We start from the raw sequence: 21,136 nt of genomic DNA, 5'->3' as shown, positions 1-21,136 counted from the left end.
TGCAGCAAAAAAAACTAAAAAAAAACTTCAGTCTTTAAAGTGACGTGACATGTGGCCAAGTATGGTGACCCATTCTTGGAATTAGCGCTCTGCATTTAACCCATCCAAAGTGCACACACACAGCAGTAAACACACACCCGGAGCAGTGGGCAGCCATTTATGCTCGTTTAGGTTCGGTGCCTTGCTCAAGGGCACCTCAGTCGTGGTATTGAAGGTGGGAGAGAGCGCTGTACATTCACTCCCCCCACCTACAATCCCTGCCGGTCCGAGACTCGAACCCACAACCTTTGGGTTACCAGTCCGACTCTCTAACCATTAGGCCACGACTTTAGTGTTTGACTTTTTTTTCCACAATTAAAGCATAAATTTGTATTAATTTCACCCATAAACTGTATTAATTTAGTTTAGGTACTGTGGTATTGAGGTCATTACATATTCACTGGAAATAAGATGGTATCATTCCATATTTCATTAAATATTGTAAAAATAACACACTCAAGTTTAAATGTTACATAATATTTATTTTGAACACAACTGGACAAGGTAATTCAACTACACAATAGCAGAGAGAGGTTGATCTTTCTTCACCCCCTGAATCTTGATTTGATTAGGTCTGGTCAGTCCACAGGACTTAGGTCTCCCTGATCAGCTTTGTGAGCTTCTGGATCTTTGTCTTGGTAGACATGTCTGCATACTTATCACCAATGCTCACGATCATGCCCCCAAGGATAGAGGGATCAGACTGTGAGGAAAATAAACACATTAAACATCTGTAATACATTACAATAAATATTAGAAAACCTTTTGATAAAAACAATAATTTATTGTGCGTTCTATTTCACAAGGATGAGCGAATGACAAAATAGATACGAGCGAATGACAAGACAAAACAAGACATTAAAAAGACAAGGACATTTTAAAAAGGTTTTGCCTAATTCTAACTCAATGAGCAGGAAACATTTTAGCACTCTTTCTCTGCTATAATACATTAGAAATACAAGAAAATAAAGATTGTCATCCAAGACTCAAAGAGCAACAAAATCAAAACATTATGCTAACCTGAACACCCTTCATTTTAAAATCAGCACTTTAGAATATAATTAAGCCCACTTTTGGGAACAAGCCCTCCTACCTTGGTCTCAAGTTTGATGGTCTCTCCCTTTGCCAGGAAACCATTCAGTGCCACCTTCAGCTCTGCAAGATTAGCTTCATCCAGAGGCTGTTCACAGACACAGGTTTCATTCAAAACTTTAATGAATAACAAATTCAAAAAGTTTTATGCAACCAGAAAATATTTTAATACAAAACATTTACTTTAGTAGTGATATTAACATGCGAATGCACAGATATATGTTTTTGTGCATAAATGTACTACACAGCTTACCTGAGCGGTGGTGACTGAGCATGTGACCTCTCCTCTGTGGGCACTCATCATTTTGCCAAAGGCTGTGATGACATCAGAGGTCAAAGTCAAGCGGCGATTTTCTGCTAGGACATCTGTAAGCAAAAATAATTTTAAATATTCATAGATAATACAATTTCAAACCTATAAATTACTATCATAATTTTCTAAATGCAACTATCATGCATTTCAATGCCAAAGTCACTCTTCTACACACTTTTCACTTAATATGTGGAAACTTTTTTTTAATCACATCATAGTTCTCATTGAATCAACCTGTGTGATAGTGAAAATAAAGACTGGTTGGAAAACTCACTGATGAAGTTGATGGTGATGGGGGAGAGTTTTGCCTTAGTCAAAGCATCAATGAAAGTCTTCTGTTTGAGACTGCGCTTGACGTGAGGATTCATCACGATACTTGACAGCTTAGGATCCTTAATCAGGCTCTAGAATGTGGGGGAAAAGAAAGATGAGCCAGAATTGATTGAAGCATTATGGAAAACAAGCAGAAACAAAGAGACGCAAATCCAAAGTGTAACTCACAGACACACGGCCAAGTTCCTGTTCGACCTTATCGAGGCTCTTCTGCTTGCTGGCAGCAGAGAACAGGGCAGTAGCATAACGTCCCTCCACCCCATAGACCTGGATAGGGGGCTGAACAAACATACTATGGTAAGAATACACACACATACATACATTATATATAAAAGTGCCACCAAACAATTAATTGAGATTAACCGCAAACAAAACCAGTTTGTATTTGCGTAATGTGTGTCTATTTATTATGTATATATAAACACACAGTATATATTTGGAAAATATTTGCATGCATTTACATGTCTATATTTATATTCATATAATTTATTATAATAAATATATTTAATATATAAACATAACATTTTTCTGAAATATATACATGTGTGTGTATTTATATATACATAAATATACACAGCACAAATATATGTAAACACCAACTTTTATTTTGGATGCGATTAATCGTTTGAGAGCACTAATACACACACACACACACACACACACACACACACACACACACACACACACACACTTTGGCATTATTACATAGTATATACAGTATTAAAACTTATGGAGTTATCAGATTTAATTCTATTACACAAAACAAACTCACTGTGCATTCCACCAAAACACCATAGTTAACATCAGTACGTCAAAATCACACACTAATATGGACCTCCTGTATAAGTGGTTTAAAATATTGTGCTTTAACTTAGGTATTTTAGAAGAAACTGTAGTTACCACTGGAACTTTTGCAATGGATAGGAAACATTAGTATTTTCTCCCCTTACTATGAAAACGTTACTTACTAACGTTGTTTTTTTCTGAAATATATACATGTGTGTGTATTTATATATACATAAATATACACAGCACACATATATGTAAACACCAACTTTTATTTTGGATGCGATTAATCGTTTGAGAGCACTAATACACATACACACACACACACACACACACACACACTTTGGCATTATTACATAGTATATACAGTATTAAAACTTATGGAGTTATCAGATTTAATTCTATTACACAAAACAAACTCACTGTGCATTCCACCAAAACACCATAGTTAACATCAGTACGTCAAAATCACACACTAATATGGACCTCCTGTATAAGTGGTTTAAAATATTGTGCTTTAACTTAGGTATTTTAGAAGAAACTGTAGTTACCACTGGAACTTTTGCAATGGATAGGAAACATTAGTATTTTCTCCCCTTACTATGAAAACGTTACTTACTAACGTTGTTTTTTCTTACCTTGACAAGTTTTGCTGCTGGTCGGATCACAGAGGTGCTAAACTGACGCACCTATGGAGAGAAAAACAGAATAACTAGTATTCTTTTTTTTTTTTTTTTTACAAATATAACACTCTCAATGACACGACCTGGTCATAAATATAAATCTATGCTCGTAATTTCAGTAGTGTCACTCAATGCATTCCAAAACATACTAAACTGAACGATATAATCACGTCTACAGATTTCAAAAACGTACGGTAAGTTATGTCTTATAGCAGTATCTTTCAGAACTACCATATGAGGAGCAGAGACGAATCAGGTTATTTGCAAAACGTAAATTAATCTATGTAGCGAATATAACTCAAGAGCGAGACGCTAACGAACATTATTAAATTTGTCGGCTCTTAAGTTACAAGAGCACACGGTTTGAATGATTGTAACATGTTGCGGATAAGGCACTGCCTGTCAAGGCCTCGTTCGGTTATCAGAAAAAGCGTCAATTCAACTGGTCAAATAATTATATTTTCCAAAGATTACTTATATTTAACTACACAAAGCCAAACAGCTCGTGGTTTTCCATACAAATACCAAGGTTTTTCAGAATGTCATACCTGTAGCCCCACTCCAAGCGCTGCCATTTTCTCCTGCGACTCTGTAGGTCAAAAGCACTGCGCATGCGTGCAAGTCTGGGAAGAAATACGCAAGAGCTGCGCTCATGCATTGTGGGAAATGTGGCCAGTCATATCAGTGGAAAATTACTCCGAAAAATGACGGAATACTTAACAAATAAAACGTTTTGGAAACTTATTTATAAAACTTCCACTTATATACTTATTTATTTATATTAACTTGAAACTTGGTTGAAACGTCTTAAATTAAAGCCTTAACCTATTGGTAATGTAGCCTAGCATTCATCTTAAATCTGGTGGCCAGTCCGAAATTAAATCAATTTAGGTTTGCCAAACCTGATATACTGATATTACAGAAAGCTTGGAAACATGCTTAAAGATCACAGTTCTTAACCTCCAATCTTGTATTGTAAAATGATCAAGGTCATTCCTAATGACTGCAGGAATTCCTCTAGCATATCTTTATTAAATGTATGTGTCTAAAAAGATTTATGTGCCCTCATTCATAAATGACATTACCTCACCTCAGCTGATTTGGAATAAGACCTTTATCTTACGTTCTGCAATTTAATTGCACTGCACTTTCTCTGTTTATTTTTTATGAGGACAGATGCAGCTCACCCCATTAGCAAGCAGGTCAGCTGCATATGACATCATGTCACAAAATTATCTTGATCCTTTCACCCAGATACAGACTATTGATAAAGATATACCATAAGCAATGAGCAATTGTGTATATTTTTGTGTTTTACTTCAGCTTTAACGTGTGGGTGGGCACTTCAGGTGCACCCGTGGGATGATCTTGGGAGGACCTTGCGGATCTGTTAGACTAGAATTCTATTTATTTCCTTAGCTAATTCCTAAGGACTGAATGTCTATAAAATCTATTGCTATGTTGAATGAAATGGTAGCATGCATACAGTAAAACTAAGGTAAACAAACTTAGTAAATAACATTCTTAGTGAGTAGGGACGCACGATATTGGATTTTTGCTGATATCTGATATGCCGATATTTTTCAACTCATTTTGGCCGATACCAATACTGATATATTTTCTTTTGTTTGGAAACAACACCAAAGCCTCTCCTGTGCAGAAATTATAAGCAAACTATTTTTAATTTTGGTTAGTTTTTAACAAGAACTTATTTGTTAGAATTAAATAAACAATAATGAAGGTTTTTTGATAGTACAATGAAGCTTTGAAAATAACTATAAATAAACTATACATCAATCGCTGCACTTTTTCCACCGAAAGATGCAGTGTTAATCCTAACATTTTATTTTAAGATTTAACATTTGTAGATGGTCTAAAGCAAAAGAGTTGTAAAAATTCTGGAAATTTTTTAGTCTATGATTTGTTTAAAAAATAAAACACATTACACATTAATGAATAAATCATTATATATCAAATTATTTAATTTACAAGTGTCATGTTTGTGATTTTTTTTCATGTAAGCTATAGCTTCTGACCTTTAAATCAAAACATATTCATTATTTTATGACATCAATTACTGCTTTATTTAATCAGAAACACAGTCTAAATGTTATTTGTGTAGGTTATTTTACTTTTAAAGGGGGTCATATGATGCGATTTCAATTTTTCCTTTCTCTTTGGAGTGTTACAAGCTCTTGGTGCATAAAGATCTGTAAAGTTGCAGACTAAAGTTTCAAATCCAAAGGAGATATTCTTTATAAAAGTTATGAGTCAACCACTCCTACCTAAGACAGCTCATTCTAACACGCTCCCACATGTCTACATCACGATGTGGAAAGATTTTAATAACGCCGATCAAATGTTCACGCAATAAAAGAAGGCATACCTTTAATTCTTGCTGTTGCCACCGCTGCCATGTTGTGGAGTTGCTGTGTGTTTCGTTGTGAAAGTGAAACTACTTTGTTTGGCCTTCCAAAAGAGGACACAACTACTGTAGAAATCAGTGGTTAAGTTGTATTTACAACACTGTTCCAGAACAGTTCAACCCAAATATTCAGATGTGAGATATTCTTTATAAAAGTTATGAGTCAACCACTCCTACCTAAGACAGCTCATTCTAACACGCTCCCACATGTCTACATCACGATGTGGAAAGATTTTAATAACGCCGCCCAAATGTTCACGCAATAAAAGAAGGCATACCTTTAATTCTTGCTGTTGCCACCGCTGCCATGTTGTGGAGTTGCTGTGTGTTTCGTTGTGAAAGTGAAACTACTTTGTTTGGCCTTCCAAAAGAGGACACAACTACTGTAGAAATCAGTGGTTAAGTTGTATTTACAACACTGTTCCAGAACAGTTCAACCCAAATATTCAGATGTGTGCTGCGCATTTTATGGAGGTATGAGACCGCTGTAAAGATAGTTTGCGGTTTGATATTCAGATTTATTTTGGCTATAAATATGCAGTGCGCTGTCATAGACATGCAAATAATACCGAATATCATTCTCCATGATTTGTGAATTCAGGTGACGCTGTCCTTTGGGCCGAAATCAGGGTTTTCTCGTAGCGACTCTCAATTTTATAATGCCTATAGCTCCAAAAGTTGGACACTTATGGCGCTTTTCCACTGCATGGTACGGCACAGTACGGTTCACTTTTGGGGGGTTTTCCACTGGGTACAGTACCTGGTACCTGGTACTTTTTTTAGTACCACTTCGGTTGGGGTTCCAAGTGAACCGTACCGTTACCAAAACGTGACGTGTAAACTCTGCTGATCATAGATTGGCCGGAGAGAATCGTCACTACCTGCGTCACTGAACTTGCGACACAAACACAAAAGAATGTAAGTTATGACTATAACTATGGATCTGTGAAACTGAAGGATGACCGTCACTAACGGTCTAAATAGAATGATAACCTTCGTTCCGGCCTTCTCTCGTGAACTTATGTAAACAAAGTCATGCCCATGACCCCGGAGGCGGAACTCCCGCACGTATAAAAGTGGGTTTTACTTCCGGCTCGTTCTCTTACCTTGAACGCCCCAGAGTTCCGAGCGACAAGAATGAGTGACGGTCATCCTTCGGTCTCACAGATCCATAGTTATAGTCATAACTTACAATCTGTTTCGACCTCACTCTGACCGTCACTAACGGTCTAAATAGGATGACTCGTGTCAACAGGGTCGCGAGGAACTACAAAATCCATACCATTCGCTCCTCACTGGGCAACAGACATTAAAACAGCAGTGCTCACTGGTGTTGCGCTAATCACATCAACTCTGTAAAATTTTGTGAACGTACATGGCGTAGACCATGATGCTGCAGCACAAATATCCTCTACTTGAACTCCCTTTAGTGCAGCCCATGAAGTATCTACACCTCTGGTTGAGTGGGCCCGAACTCCTACAGGAACTGGCAACCCTCTCACTGTATAAGCATGGGAGATAACATCAACCAACCAGTGTGACAAACGTTGCTTCGAAAGTGGCAACCCTAGCCTGGTCTTTCTATGACAAACAAAAAGCTGAGAATGAGATTTTCTCAAAGGCTGAGTAACATTCACATAAGTACGTAATGCCCTTACTGGACATAGGGAAAGCAAGCCTTCCTGTTTCGTCTGCAAAGGAGGTTGAAACTGAGCCATCTCCAGTATTTGATTCTTAAACTGGGGATTAATTACTTTTGGTAAAAAGGCAGGGTTTGGCCAAAGTGACACCCCTGTGCCCTCTGGCTTCCAACGTAGACAGTCGTCACTAACAGATAGAGCACATAATTCTCCTACCCTTTTTGCAGAGCAAATGGCCAAGAGTAAAGCTGTCTTAAGAGACAAAGCTTTAAGATCTGTGTTAGCCAATGGTTCATACGGGGGCTTAGTGAGAGAGTCTAATACGAGAGGCAAGTCCCAACTTGGTGCCCGCAGAGTGCGAGTTGGACAGAGACGACAAACTCCTTTCAGAAACTGGCATACAAAGGGATGTCGGCCTACTGGCTGGCCATCAACCCTTCCATGAAATGCAGAGATAGATGAGGCATAGACCTTGATCGTGCTTGCCGCTTTGCCTTGGTCTAGATGAATTTGCAAAAACCGAAGAACAAGAGGCACGGAACAGGTTACTGGATCAACATTTGTGCCCAAACACCATTCTGAAAAGATTATCCATTTAATGGCATAGTTAGCACGAGTAGATGGGGCTCTAGAATTGTTTAGAGTCTCCCGCACAGCATCATCTAGCTGCTGAGGGACGGGCTCTGCAGGGACCACACCCACAAGCGCAGAGCCATTGGGTTCTGATGCCAAATTTGGCCACCCACTTGTGACAGGAGATCCGCCCGTGATGGTAGCTGCCACGGTTGACCCCGAATCAGCTGAATCATCACTGAAAACCATGGCCTTCCTTGCCAACGTGGAGCAACTAGCAAAATCCTGTGGCAACCTTCCCTGATCCTTCGAAGAACTTGAGGTATTAGGGGAAAGGGGGGAAAAGCATACAATAAGTATGTCGGCCATTCTTGTGACAGAGCATCCAGGCCCAAACTGCCGTCTTGTACTTTGAAAGAGTACCATCTTGGGCAATGGGTTGTTTCCACGGATGCAAAAAGATCTACCTGGGCTGTCCCATATCGAACCCAAATTTGGGTTATCACCTCTGTGTGTAGCCGCCACTCCCCTGGGAGAGGCCCCGTCCTGGACAGAATGTCGGCTGCTCTATTCGCTGTCCCTGGAATGTGGATTGCTCTTAGCGAGGACAGCCGTGGACATACCCATGTTAATAGATCTGTTGCCACCTGAAGGCATCTTAGTGATCTCGTCCCTCCTTGGTGATTTATGTGGTAAATTGCAGAGGTACTGTCCATTCTTATCAGCACATGCAAATAATGTTACCATAATGTTGTAGCAAATAATCGGAAATAGGGCTTCCAGAGCAAGATGAACAGCCCTCAGCTCTAGCACATTTATGTGCACTGATGACCAAGGGGGTTCCCACTTGCCTCTCACTGACCTACCCTCCCAAATGGCTACCCAACCTGTCAGTGATGCATCGGTTGTGATCACTGATCTCCTGTGGGGAATATTGCCCAGTAGGGCTCCCCTGCGAAGGAAACTCCTGTTCCTCCAGGGACGTAAGGCTCGCATGCAGGCCTGTGAAAACAGTTGAACCACCGTTGTATAAGGCGTGCCCTCAACAGACCTAATGGAATTACTATTGATGCCACTGCTATCATGCGGGCTGTCACAATCTTCCCTGTTTGGAAGTGATTTATTGCTTTCTCCAGGCTGTCTATTCTCCGAGGAGTAAGACATACCTCCACTGTCAAGGAATTGAACTGTAGACCCAGGAAATCCACCTGCTGTTTGGGCTGGAGACTGCTCTTCCTCCAATTCACAGTGAACCCCAGGAACTGAATATGGGCTAGAACTTCTTCTGTGTTCTGAATCACCTGCTCTCGAGAATGAGCACAAATTAGCCAATCGTCCAGATATGGCAAGATCTTGATCCCGCGTAACTGAAGGGGAGCTAGGGTGGCTGCAACCACCCGAGTGAAGATTCTTGGTGCTAATGACAGGCCGAATGGTAGAACCCTGAACTGAAAGGCTTGGCCTTGAAAAGCAAAGCGGAGGAAGGGCCTGTGCTCTGGGCAAATTGGAACATGAAAATAGGCATCTTTTAGATCCAGAGAAGTGAACCATTCTCCTGGACTTATGGACTGCATTATAATCCTTGTATGGATCATTTTGAATGGAAGAACTTTCAAGAATCGGTTGAGTCCCCTGAGGTCTAGAACGGGATGATGACCGCCGTCTTTTTTTGGCACTATGAAATAAGTTGAATAAAATCCAGTCTGCTGTGCGTTGAAGGGCACCTTTGAAATTGCTCCTTTTTGTAAGAGATTTTATATCTCTTCTACCAGTATGGAGTTCAGTACTGGGTCCCTGACAACAGTCATTCGGACTTTTGAAAAGGGTGGAGGGCGCCGTCAAAATTGCAGTCTGTACCCATGAGCTATGGTGGATAAAACCCACAGGTCTGAGACTATTTTTCCCAACTGGCCCGCAAAAGTTGGGAGGAACAGTCGACGGCTGGCCCCTGATCCCTAAGCAGGTCCGTCTCTGCCTGCATAGCTCCGTGAACTTCCCTGTTGTTTTCCCCCCCGGGGCTGAGATTTCCTCTGGGAATATATGAGAGGAGGTTTATGACAGGCTCGCTGAACAGTTTCCCTCATTGTGATAGAGCACTCTGCCCTATCCAGCATTTCTTGAGAGTCTGAATGAAAGACCTGACCAGGCATCACTGGCAAATTAATTAGCTCACCTCTTATGGCGTCAGGCAAAGTGATTTGTGCCAGCCATATTTGTCTACGACATAAAATAGCCGAAGACATTACCTCCCCCACATCACGTGTCAGTTGAAAGTGGGCAGGCAAAGCTGAATCAACAAGGTTCCTAGAATCTTGGTCATATGCGCTTATTGTTTTTTGCAAAGCTGCTAGCAGGATAGCCAAAGCATTGCCTGTACGGGCTGCACGTGCAGCAGCATTAAAGGACCTTGAAACCAGACGGTCAGTTTTGGCACACTCCTTCCTGGGACAACGAGGGTTATTGGAAGCATGGACGGGGCCTAAGGCAGTCCATGCAGCGATCACTCATTCTACTGGTGGCATGTCCCCCAATCCAGTTTCTGTAGGATAACAGGCATTGGCCAACCGTCTACAGCCTGCATTAAATTGAGGTTTTTGAGACAGTTTCTTCCAAGCTGTTTTCAACATAGACGTGTAGTCGTCTGCCACTGGAATACAAGGTGCAGAACTATTCTGAGATATGCCTTCCCATACACCCCCAACAGGAGCAGGATCAGGCAATGTAGACTGCAGGCCAATGATCTTGGCTGCACTAAATACCTTAGTAATAAGGGTATTTGAAGGAAACTCCTCTTTCATTGATGATTCATCATCAACTTCTGCAGAGTCTGAATGAGTTCCTTCACACTGGCTCCCTTCTCCCGACTGTTGTGCATCATCAAAGAGAGAGTGGGGAGCCAGAAGTGATAACACATCAGCATCCTTTGTGCCTTCCCCAGGACGGGACTGTTGCCCATCCATTGGAACGTCCTCCCTACCGGGAGGTAGAGATGAGGAGGAGGACGATTAGCTTCAAACTGATCCATTCTCCGTGATAAACTCTGAATAGCTGCTAGGATCTGCAGATGAGTATCAGTGTTACCACCTTCTGTTGTCAGAGCTGGCGTTGGACGTTTAGTTGCCTCAGCCACAAACTCACGGCTTGATGTGTGTGTGGCGTCATGATAGTCATGAGTGTTTGCATGGCCATGGCTTATGACCATGCCTGTCTGATGAACGTTCCCTCACCCTACCACGCTCAGGAGCAGAGCTGCATGCCCTATTAGCGCGACGAATTAGTTCATCTCTAGGTAGATCACAAGCTGCAGTGCAGGGATTATCCACATCCTCCTTCAAATGAGCAACCCCCAAGCATGAAGGACATTCCCTATGCCCATCACGAGGGTCCATTGCTGAGCGACAAAATCTGCAGCACTGAGAAGCCATAATACTCCTGGCGCAGTAGGTAAGCCACACACAACACACTGGCTGCGAACAGCAGTGAAATATATCAAGCTGACACGAATCCAAAGACCCGCACCAGAACGCGAACGTACTTAGCAGGCCTTTATCAATCCCAACAACTGCGAACAGTGATATAGGATATGAGAAAATATACAATACTCACAAACATTTTGTAATGGAATATATTCAATATCCACTGATGAATACTCTGAAAAACAAATCAGAATAATCCCAATTGAACTGCTAGTATATATAACTAGCCTAATGAACAATAATGCAGTGATAGTAAATTCTACCAACTGCAATTCAGCAGAGAAAAACACACCACAATTCACAGGGACTCAAGGCACCTGCACCATCTGGTGAAGAATTGAATGGTAAAATATAAATTAGATAGTTCTTACCAGTACCAGGTCTCTCAAGGCGAGAAAGGTAAAGAGAAGGAGCCGGAAGTAAAACCCGCTTTTATACGTGCGGGAGTTCTGCCTCTGGGGTCACGGGCATGACTTTGTTTACATAAGGTCTCGAGAGAAGGCGGAACAAAGGTTATCATTCTATTTAGACCATTAGTGATGATCATCCTTCGGTCTCACAGATCCATAGTTATAGTCATAACTTACGTTCACTTGTATATGTGAAAATGGACAGCTGTCAGCTGTAAAACATGAGCCGGAAGTAAAACCCGCTTTTATACGTGCGGGAGTTCTGCCTCTGGGGTCATGGGCATGACTTTGTTTACATAAGGTCTCGAGAGAAGGCGGAACAAAGGTTATCATTCTATTTAGACCGTTAGTGACGGTCAGAGTGAGGTCGAAACAGATCCGCTAGATTTAAATCAGCACAGCCAGCGAAGGACCGAACGCAACTGTTTTAAATGAGCGCACCTTTTTTTTAACAACCAAAAAGTTTTATTGTCTGTTGTGGAAGAACAGACGTTCCTCTCATTGATAGCAGAGGAGCGGATCCAGCGAGAGCTTGATGGGGCGACCCGGAATGAAAACGTTTTTTTAGGAGCCGTGGTAGTAGAGGCGGCGCAACTATAACGACATGTGAATAATCCCACCCACTCTAAAGCGGTACTGAACTGCAGTGGAAATGCAAACCGTGCCGAGCCGAACCGTGCCGTGCCATACTGAGTCGTGCCGAGCCGAGCCGAGTCGTACCACGCAGTGGAAAAGCGCCATTAGAGGAATGAAAACGATGTCATCTTCACCAGCTTGATCTGTGAATGTTTTTCACAGCAAAGCTCTTGTCCGCAAACCCCTTGGTAAGTCCGCTAGTAAGGAATGTGTAAGAAAGAAGTTATTCATGTTTAACGTCTATTATCAATAAACACGCAGACTGCTGGAATACAAAAACATTGTTTTATGTCGTGCTAAATTTTTTGTATAATAATGTCATACGGTGCTGTCCCAGTGAATAACGGTTTACAATTAATTAGGTAAATGAGCATATACACATATACACTTGTACACTTTGTTTGACAATAAAGTTTTGGTTGTTGTACCTTTCCTTGAGTACTTGGCTTCAATATTCTGACTTGCGAAAGTTTCACAGTATAGCTTTTGTCAGTTAACCCTTTCTTGATCCCTTAACTTAACTATTCTGATCTGAAATTTATTTTTATTTTAAATGTATATTCAATTTATTATTTGCATGTCTATGACAGCGCACTGCGTATTTATAAGCAAAAGAAATCTGAATATCAAACCGCAAACTATTTTTACTGCGTCAGACGCAGACATGGTTTTATGTTTACGCAGCACGATACGCAATGCGTAAAAAGACTGTATAAGTCATAATCAGTAATTATGTCCCCACTGGATGCAACAAATGCCTCATTTGTAATGGGTTTTATTGGTTTGGTCTCTTCCTGCTGGGAAACGGCATCACAGCATAGTAAGGGGCGTAACATTTCCGTCACACGCTTGAGGCATTCGGCCAATCACAGTACCTTTCCTTGAGTACTTGGCTTCAATATTCTGACTTGCGAAAGTTTCACAGTATAGCTTTTGTCAGTTAACCCTTTCTTGATCCCTTAACTTAACTATTCTGATCTGAAATTTATTTTTATTTTAAATGTATATTTAATTTATTATTTGCATGTCTATGACAGCGCACTGCGTATTTATAAGCAAAAGAAATCTGAATATCAAACCGCAAACTATTTTTACTGCGTCAGACGCAGACATGGTTTTATGTTTACGCAGCACGATATGCAATGCGTAAAAAGACTGTATAAGTCATAATCAGTAATTATGTCCCCACTGGATGCAACAAATGCCTCATTTGTAATGGGTTTTATTGGTTTGGTCTCTTCCTGCTGGGAAACGGCATCACAGCATAGTAAGGGGCGTAACATTTCCGTCACACGCTTGAGGCATTCGGCCAATCACACCGCACTAGATAGCTGGCCAATCAGAGCACACCTCGCTTTTCTTTTTTTCTTTTTAAAAAAAAAATGTTTTTATTGCAAAGAACGGAAACATACAAAGAGTAAGCATACATCACATAATATCAACCACAAAAATAAAATGGAAACAAATCACAAAAAGAATAAAATAAAAATAAAGATAAGAGGGCCATCATCTAAACATGATTGCACACCTCGCTTTTCAGAGCGATGAGCTTTGTAAAAATCGACGCATTTCAGAAAGGCGGGGCATAGAGGAGAAACAATAATGTACAGTATGTGGAAAATAATGTGTTTTTTTAACCTTAAACCACATAAACACATTTCATTACACCAAATACACAAAATAATGTTATTTTTAGCAACGTCATATGACCCCTTTAAGTAAAGGACTACAAGAGGTGACAAGTCATGAAACAAAGGCTCTTTTAACGAATAAACTCTTGTAAGATATAGGCGTGGTTTAATATGCAAATTACTTGCCCTCGCCACGTCACATCGAATGTACAACAAGGGCGTTTACAGCGGAAGAGCAAGAGTGGATAAAAAGCGCGTTTGGGGGCATCATTCATTCCGAAGGGATGAAATCTTTCATTTCTGAACTTTTAAAGACCTTTTCTGACAGCGAACATATCCTACCTCCTTCCGCGTTGAAGCTGTCAGAAATTGACGTAGACCACATCGCTTGGAGCCCTTCCTTCATTCTAGTAACACGCGCTGCTCGGTTCTTTATTTCAAGACTGTATCATGAAAATGGTAAGTTGTATCTCAAGTGTAACTTGTATTGATCAAACAGGAATTTTAAAAGGTAACTAAACCAATGAGCCACGCAAATATGGACTTGTAAAGAGACTGTATTTGTTTCACCGTACAACAAATGCGCCATATTTGAAGAATTTCGTCATTTAGTAGTAAATATCTGCAAGATAAATAATCAAGTTATTTTAAGATGCTGTTTTTCAAATGGCATGACACAGAATATGTCTTGAATTAAATGGATAGGTCATTTAAAATTCATTTTTTTAAAAAGGAGGCGTGACAGCTTGGTAATCACTTTTATTATTTAGCTTTTTTGAAAATGAATGGTAATAGCGGAAGAAGGTCGTACAGGGTTTGAGGGTGAGTAAATAATGACCGTCTTGGTCACTATAAAAACATTACAGCATAAAGCATCGTTCTTTCCAGCGAGCGGTGCTTCTAGAAATTCCGCAGGAGTCGCAGTGGCTTGTTCTCCTGTCACTCACTGTCGTAAAATTCCACGCAGAATTAATCGACACATTTCCTAACACGACATGAGTGTCAATAACCAGTGTAATAGGGCTTTGTTTTTTATTTTTTGAAGCAGGTTAGATTTAGTCACCCATCCTTAAAAGGTTCAAAATATCTCCTCCTTTACTACTTAACTTACTGTCTTGTATTTTTGAGTTATCTGTTGAAAGTCTTTGCCACCGATTACTAAAGCAGGTTTGTGCTTGTAGTGAGGTGAATTGGCTGCAAGTGGACATTTTCCTCCTTGCCCATCCCAAGTCCCCTTCCTTTTTTTCTTGGCCAACCAGAGAATCCATAAAGAGATTATCTCAGTCTGGCTGGATGTTGTTAGATTTAAAGGATCTGAAAATTGTCATAATTTACTCCCCCCCGTTTTGACGCTCTTTCTTGGAGATGTTAGGTAGAATATTTGTGACTGACTTGTATTGTTTTCTATTCTTTAAACTCAATGGTGATCAAGACTGTCATTCTGCCTAACATCTCTTTCTGTGTTCCACTTAAGAAAGAAAGTCACATGGAGTTGGGAATTATATGATGTCAGTAAAGGATGACATAATTTAGGTTAACTGTCCCTTTAACATCAAGTTGTTTATAGTATTGACTTAATATATTGTCATTTGTGATGTGTTGTCAGTTATGCTAAATTTATAGCAACGCTGATGAGCAAATGCAACCTGATAACATCAGCACAGGTCGTGTTATACAATTACAGCATCATGGTGTTATGGTGGTGTGCTTTGATACAAAAGGTACGGTTGTAATCATCATCGTATACAGTAATTATAGACCTGGTTTATAAAAATCCTGGGCTATGAAAAGGAAAGTAAAGAGGAATGTGAATTATTTTTTTCCTCATTGTGTGGATTTAACCTAGATTGGTGATAAGGGATTTTGTTTGGTAAGGGTTGGGCACATGGCTCCCCGTGTTGGGCTGTAAGAGGAACAGAGTTGGCATTGTTCTGACAGGATACATCAGATACATATGTGATATGCATCTTAAATGAGTTACAGGAGCAATTTCACAGTAGTACCAATAGGTGGCAGTAGTCATTGTTTATTGACATTCCTTGCATTTTTTTTTTGCCTAATGGCATAAGCATCTGCTAGTGTGTGCTACCATTGATTACTTTGAAATCTTTGTTTCTCATTTCCGCTTTAAACCTCAACATTAATATGACCGAACTAGTTGTCAGGGCTGTTGCAGTCTGACCTTTAGCTTACTGTTAGATGGGATGTTAAGCTAGTGGTTAGAACCAATCAGTGTAGTTTTATGCAATAATCTGCTCTATGATTCACAAGGAATTATTGCCTGAAGTCCGAGCTGGCTGGTATAGTTTTTCAGATGGCAGAGCAGTGGATTGGGAAGTGATGCGGCACATTTGCGTATGTCCAAGTTATGCAAGCATTAAAGTCAGGTGGGGATTGGAGACAAAGATTTGACAACACTGTCAAAAAATTTGAGCTGAATTCTTATACATGTTGAAAGTGAAGTCTAAATAAACTTGTCATAAAGATTAAAAGGAGTAAATTATTATGATGAAAGTTTGTTGTTATTTTATCATCATATAGCTTATTTGAAAATGGACAAAGTGAATTAAACAGTGTTTTTTTATTGCTATTAATTTCTTCTAAGGATACACTGATATTAAAAGTCTATACTAATTTAGGCAGCTTCACATTATAATGTGCAGTTAAATCGGGCAGAACTCCGCTGTGCGTGATGCAGAGAGCGTGACCATAATGTAGAGACTGAAATGACATGCCGTCGTGTAAATAAGATCAATAACATAAGGCTATTTAGTTTGCTTAATGAAAGAACAAGGTATAGACATGTTCTATAAGAAAGGTTCTGTTACTTTAATTACTTCTGTTGTGATCTGGCGCTATAGATAAAAATATAATTAAATAAAATTAACTTGACCGTCAAGGGAGGCGGGCCGCCCCCCTAAAATAATGGCAGGGGAAACACTGAATGGGGTGGAGAAAATCTGTCATTAGCTGTAGTCTTTTGATCCACACCTAATCTAACGCATGCCCTGTTTCTCTCTTTCTTTCTCTGTTTGCTGTCTTGCAGGAATGTAAATGCTTGCCATTTCTAGACCAGAAGCCAGAGACATCCTCCCCAAAATAACTCTTGTGCTTCATGAGAGCACCGTTGGATAACCAATCAAATCAAAACCAAACACAAACCAAATAGAAATTCATCTGACAGACGGCGGATGCTTCCGTTTCCTTCTAGAAAGACAGCAAACCAAAGGAATAAGAGATTTTATGTGCTTTTGCTTGCATCTTTACCCAAATAAACCACATTTGTTGCAGACAATTGCATTTTGAACTGTGATAGTGGCTTAAACATGTTAAAAACAGGACCAGTGATGGAGGCGGCGGATATTGCAGTTGTTGCACTTTATTTTGTGCTCGTGCTTGTAATTGGTCTGCTCGCCATGTGGAAAGCCAACCATAGCACTGTCAGTGGCTACTTCCTGGCAGGTCGAACTATGAATTGGGTGGTGATCGGTGCCTCACTGTTTGTCAGCAACATCGGCAGTGAGCATTTCATTGGACTTGCTGGTTCTGGTGCAGCCAGTGGTTTTGCAGTGGGTGCCTGGGAGTTCAATGCCATCCTGCTTCTGCAGCTGCTTGGTTGGGTGTTCATCCCAGTCTACATCTACTCTGGAGTTTACACCATGCCAGAGTACCTCTCCAAGCGCTATGGGGGCAAGCGGCTAAAGATTTACTTTGCAGCCCTCTCACTTCTGGTCTACATCTTTACTAAACTCTCAGTGGACTTGTACGCAGGAGCTCTTTTCATCCAGGAGTCTCTTGGCTGGAACCTCTACCTGTCGATCATCTTGCTTATCTCTATGACCGCCTTGCTGACAGTAACCGGTGGACTGGCTGCTGTGATCTACACGGACACTCTACAGGCCGTGCTCATGATTGGCGGTGCGTTAACCCTCACCATCATCAGCCTGGTCAAGGTCGGCGGTTTGGAAGGGGTGCGGGAAAAATACATGGAGGCAGTCCCCAATGTCACAGCCATCCTGGCTAACAGCAACTTCAGCTTCCAGTACACAAACTCCTGCCGAATCCATCCCAAGCCAGATTCCCTCAAGCTCCTACGAGGGCCGCTTGATGAAGACATCCCTTGGCCAGGCTTCGTTTTGGGTCAAACACCCTCATCCATTTGGTACTGGTGTGCTGACCAGGTCATCGTCCAGAGAGTGTTAGCTGCCAAGAACATTGCCCATGCCAAAGGCTCCACACTTATGGCAGGAATGCTGAAGATCCTTCCCATGTTCATCATCGTTATTCCAGGGATGATCTCACGAATATTGTTCCCCGATGAGCTGGCATGCATCGGACCAGAGCACTGCATGGCTGTGTGCGGCAGTCAGGCTGGCTGTTCCAACGTCGCCTACCCTCGGCTGGTTATGAGCGTGATGCCGGTGGGTCTCAGGGGGTTGATGATGGCTGTGATGATCGCTGCCCTCATGAGTGACCTAGATTCAATTTTTAACAGCGCTAGCACCATCTTCACACTGGACATTTATAAAATGCTGCGTGTATGTGCCTCCTCCCGTGAGCTGGTGGTCGTCGGCAGGTTTTTTGTGCTATTCATGGTGACCGTCAGCATCGCTTGGGTGCCTGTCATTATTGAGATGCAAGGTGGCCAGATGTACCTGTATATCCAGGAAATTGCAGGATACCTCACTCCACCCATTGCTGCCCTTTTTCTTCTTGGAGTCTTCTGGAAGCGTTGCAATGAGACCGGCGCATTTTGGGGCGGCATGACTGGGTTCGTACTAGGCACTGCCCGCCTCCTCCTTGTGTTCATATATCGTGAGCCAAAATGTGACCAGCCGGATGAACGCCCGGGTTTCATCACAGATGTCCACTACATGTACATTGCTGCCGGGCTGTTTTGGATCTCAGGGCTGGTGGCTGTGTGTGTCAGTCTGTGCACATCTCCACCAGAAGAGGAGAAGGTCAAGCGTACCACAATCTGGGGCTTGAAAGAATTTAAGCGTCTTCCTGTGAGTGAACGAGAGGAGATGTACAAACTCACTAATGGCAGCGGCGATGGTGTTCTCAAGAAAGATGTTCCAGAAGATGTCCAGAAGGAGAGATGTCTTGATGGGGCTGACATGACCCTCCTTATGCCCTCCCCTTGTGAGCAAGATCCCATGACCCCAAGCACAGAGGCATCCACACCAATGGAGCTGTTTGCCAATGGTCATGCACATCTTGTAAAACAGAAGAATCAAGGCAAGTGTGATAAAGAGAGCTGCCTGCAAGTGTTTGACTGGATTTGTTTTCACAAAGAGAAAACATCTGTTGCTGAACCCAAAGTGGTTGAAGAAGATGAAGGAGCTGTCCGTGAAATGCTTCATGAACCTCCTAAGATCAAGCTTTTACTTAACTTAGGCCTGGTATTTGTTTGTTCACTGGGTGTTTTCATGTTTGTGTACTTCTCCTTGTAATATGCTGATCTTGCAGTACCATAAGGCCTGCCTAAAAGACAGCACATTTATATTAACTATTTGTTATTACAAGCCATTTGGGGTCTGTAATATTTACAGTGTGGTTTATTTTTCTTTTTAGAACTTCCTTTTAGGGACTTTAAGCATTTTGAATCATACTGATAGAGGTTATTTATTCCTTCACCTTGGTTCTGTCAAATCTCTTTGAAAATAGTTGCTCTTTGTGGTATGTTGACAACCAAATGCATTATTGAGACCGTAGCTTTTTTATAGGGTTATGCTTGGTTGAGCTAAGGTAATGTAGGAGGATGTACTATTTTTATTCCTGGGTGAATTTTGCCTTAATGTGTGCACTGAAATGAGGGCAGTTTTTTTGCCTCAAGTCATTTTTTTCATGCAACAGACCACTCATATAGTGGTACGTAAATGTGTAAGGAAGTTGTCTTTTGCATATGCACACTGTTAGGACTACCAAATTTCTAAAACTTGACCTCACTTGTATATTTGTCACCTGTGTAACTGGAATAGTGTTTCCAAAGTTTTAATGTGAGAGAAATTGTGAAAATTAAGAATTTACAGTGAGAATAGGTGGGTATCATGATGTCAAAGTTTTTATTTAAATAGATATATAGAGGTGTTGTGCCATCTGATTAAACCTAATGTACATTCCCAAATACAAGTGAGTATTTAGATCTATTCATGTAAATTGTAACTGTATATGCAATTTGCTGTATTTTCTGTACTTTCTTTACTTTATTTAAAGCTACTTTCATTGGACAAAAACACCAAAATGCCTTTTTTGCAGAGCATAAGCATTTGTGCAGAGCCGTGAAGACATTGCTTTTTGTAAATATAACATGTAAAAAAAAAAAAGACTTCCGATATGTTATCACTATAAAACAACTCAACTATAAAATGCACAGACTGGTTATATGGATGTTACTAAATGACCATAAGAGCCACCACAGGAAAGACTCTAGCTGGGGAACACTGTCATTAATATGTTAATAACTGATATCATAACTGGTATTATGAATGATCCCGAAAGCATTAAGACTGGGATGTCTAATTTTGATTGCTGCGCAAAATAGTATCTTGTTCTTCTAGAAGAAGAATTTGATTGTGGCTGCAGTAACAGGCTTTGCCTGTTGTTGATCTGCTGTTGAATGCACTATTTGTTCAGAGAAAGGGGAACTGCTGGATGGCCTTAGTGAAAATGAGAAGGACGTGGGGGATTTTTTAGACATATGTAACTTATTTTAATAAGTACAAGTTCACAATGTTGTATTAATACCTTGAAAATACCTTAAATGTAATGACATTTGAATTCAGAAGCTATGTCAAAAGATTTTAGTTTTTTTTTTTCAAATGGGCCTTCAAAAAGTCAATTTTTATTATTCCAACTAAAATGAAGTTGGGATAAAGTCATTGGAGAGCTATTGTTTTACATTATAAATCAAATCCATGTAAATCACTCCATATGTTTAAATTTGTTTTTGTACAGACAATCTCTTTGTAAAAGAGGTGAATAAAAAGAAAATGTTCTATAGACATTCATTCTTTTATATTTATTTTCCACAAATGAACAGTTTGGTTTTGAACTCTTGTGGTGCTTTTGAATGTTACTGAAGTGATTCCTATTT

The 21,136-nt window shown here is 40.6% G+C and overlaps 2 protein-coding genes across 3 annotated transcripts; one reads left to right on the top strand and one right to left on the bottom strand.

Moving 5' to 3' along the window:
• Positions 1-500: 500 nt before the first annotated feature.
• Positions 501-14,269, bottom strand: LOC107569847 (ATP synthase subunit O, mitochondrial-like). Of its 2 annotated transcripts, XM_016256006.1 has the most exons (9): positions 14,264-14,269; positions 12,541-12,543; positions 3,795-3,833; positions 3,202-3,252; positions 1,946-2,056; positions 1,719-1,848; positions 1,385-1,497; positions 1,133-1,219; positions 501-742 (listed from the first exon to the last, which is right to left on the bottom strand). In XM_016256006.1, the coding sequence occupies exons 3-9, from the start codon at positions 3,819-3,821 to the stop codon at positions 632-634; spliced, it is 630 nt and encodes a 209-aa protein (XP_016111492.1). In that variant the 5' UTR covers positions 3,822-3,833; positions 12,541-12,543; positions 14,264-14,269; the 3' UTR covers positions 501-631. The 2 variants fall into 2 exon arrangements, with proteins under 2 accessions (XP_016111492.1, XP_016111501.1); XM_016256015.1 differs by lacking the exon at positions 12,541-12,543.
• A 9-nt stretch (positions 14,270-14,278) lies between these two features.
• On the top strand, positions 14,279-20,366 carry LOC107569828 (sodium/myo-inositol cotransporter-like). Its single transcript, XM_016255986.1, has 2 exons — positions 14,279-14,496; positions 17,084-20,366. Exon 2 carries the CDS (start codon positions 17,364-17,366, stop codon positions 19,491-19,493), a length of 2,130 nt encoding a protein of 709 aa, XP_016111472.1. The 5' UTR covers positions 14,279-14,496; positions 17,084-17,363; the 3' UTR covers positions 19,494-20,366.
• The last annotated feature ends 770 nt before the right edge of the window (positions 20,367-21,136 follow it).

Source organism: Sinocyclocheilus grahami, unplaced genomic scaffold (genome assembly GCF_001515645.1).
Source record: "Sinocyclocheilus grahami isolate Dianchi unplaced genomic scaffold, SAMN03320097.WGS_v1.1 scaffold28.1, whole genome shotgun sequence".
In the NCBI taxonomy this organism is placed as follows: Eukaryota; Metazoa; Chordata; class Actinopteri; order Cypriniformes; family Cyprinidae; genus Sinocyclocheilus; species Sinocyclocheilus grahami.
Note: the sequence above shows the minus strand (reverse complement) of the source record. Positions and strands in the feature narration are given on the sequence as shown.

Excerpts from the sequence above, each read along its gene's own strand:
- LOC107569847 (XM_016256006.1), bottom strand. The coding sequence starts at position 3,821 with ATGGCAGCGCTTGGAGTGGGGCTACAG. Across the intron at positions 1,849-1,945 it reads AGGAACTTGGCCGTGTGTCT|AGCCTGATTAAGGATCCTAA; the intron begins GTGAGTTACACT and ends CCCACATTCTAG. Across the intron at positions 743-1,132 it reads CCATCAAACTTGAGACCAAG|TCTGATCCCTCTATCCTTGG; the intron begins GTAGGAGGGCTT and ends TTTTCCTCACAG.
- LOC107569828 (XM_016255986.1), top strand. The coding sequence starts at position 17,364 with ATGTTAAAAACAGGACCAGTGATGGAGGCGGCGGATATTGCAGTTGTT.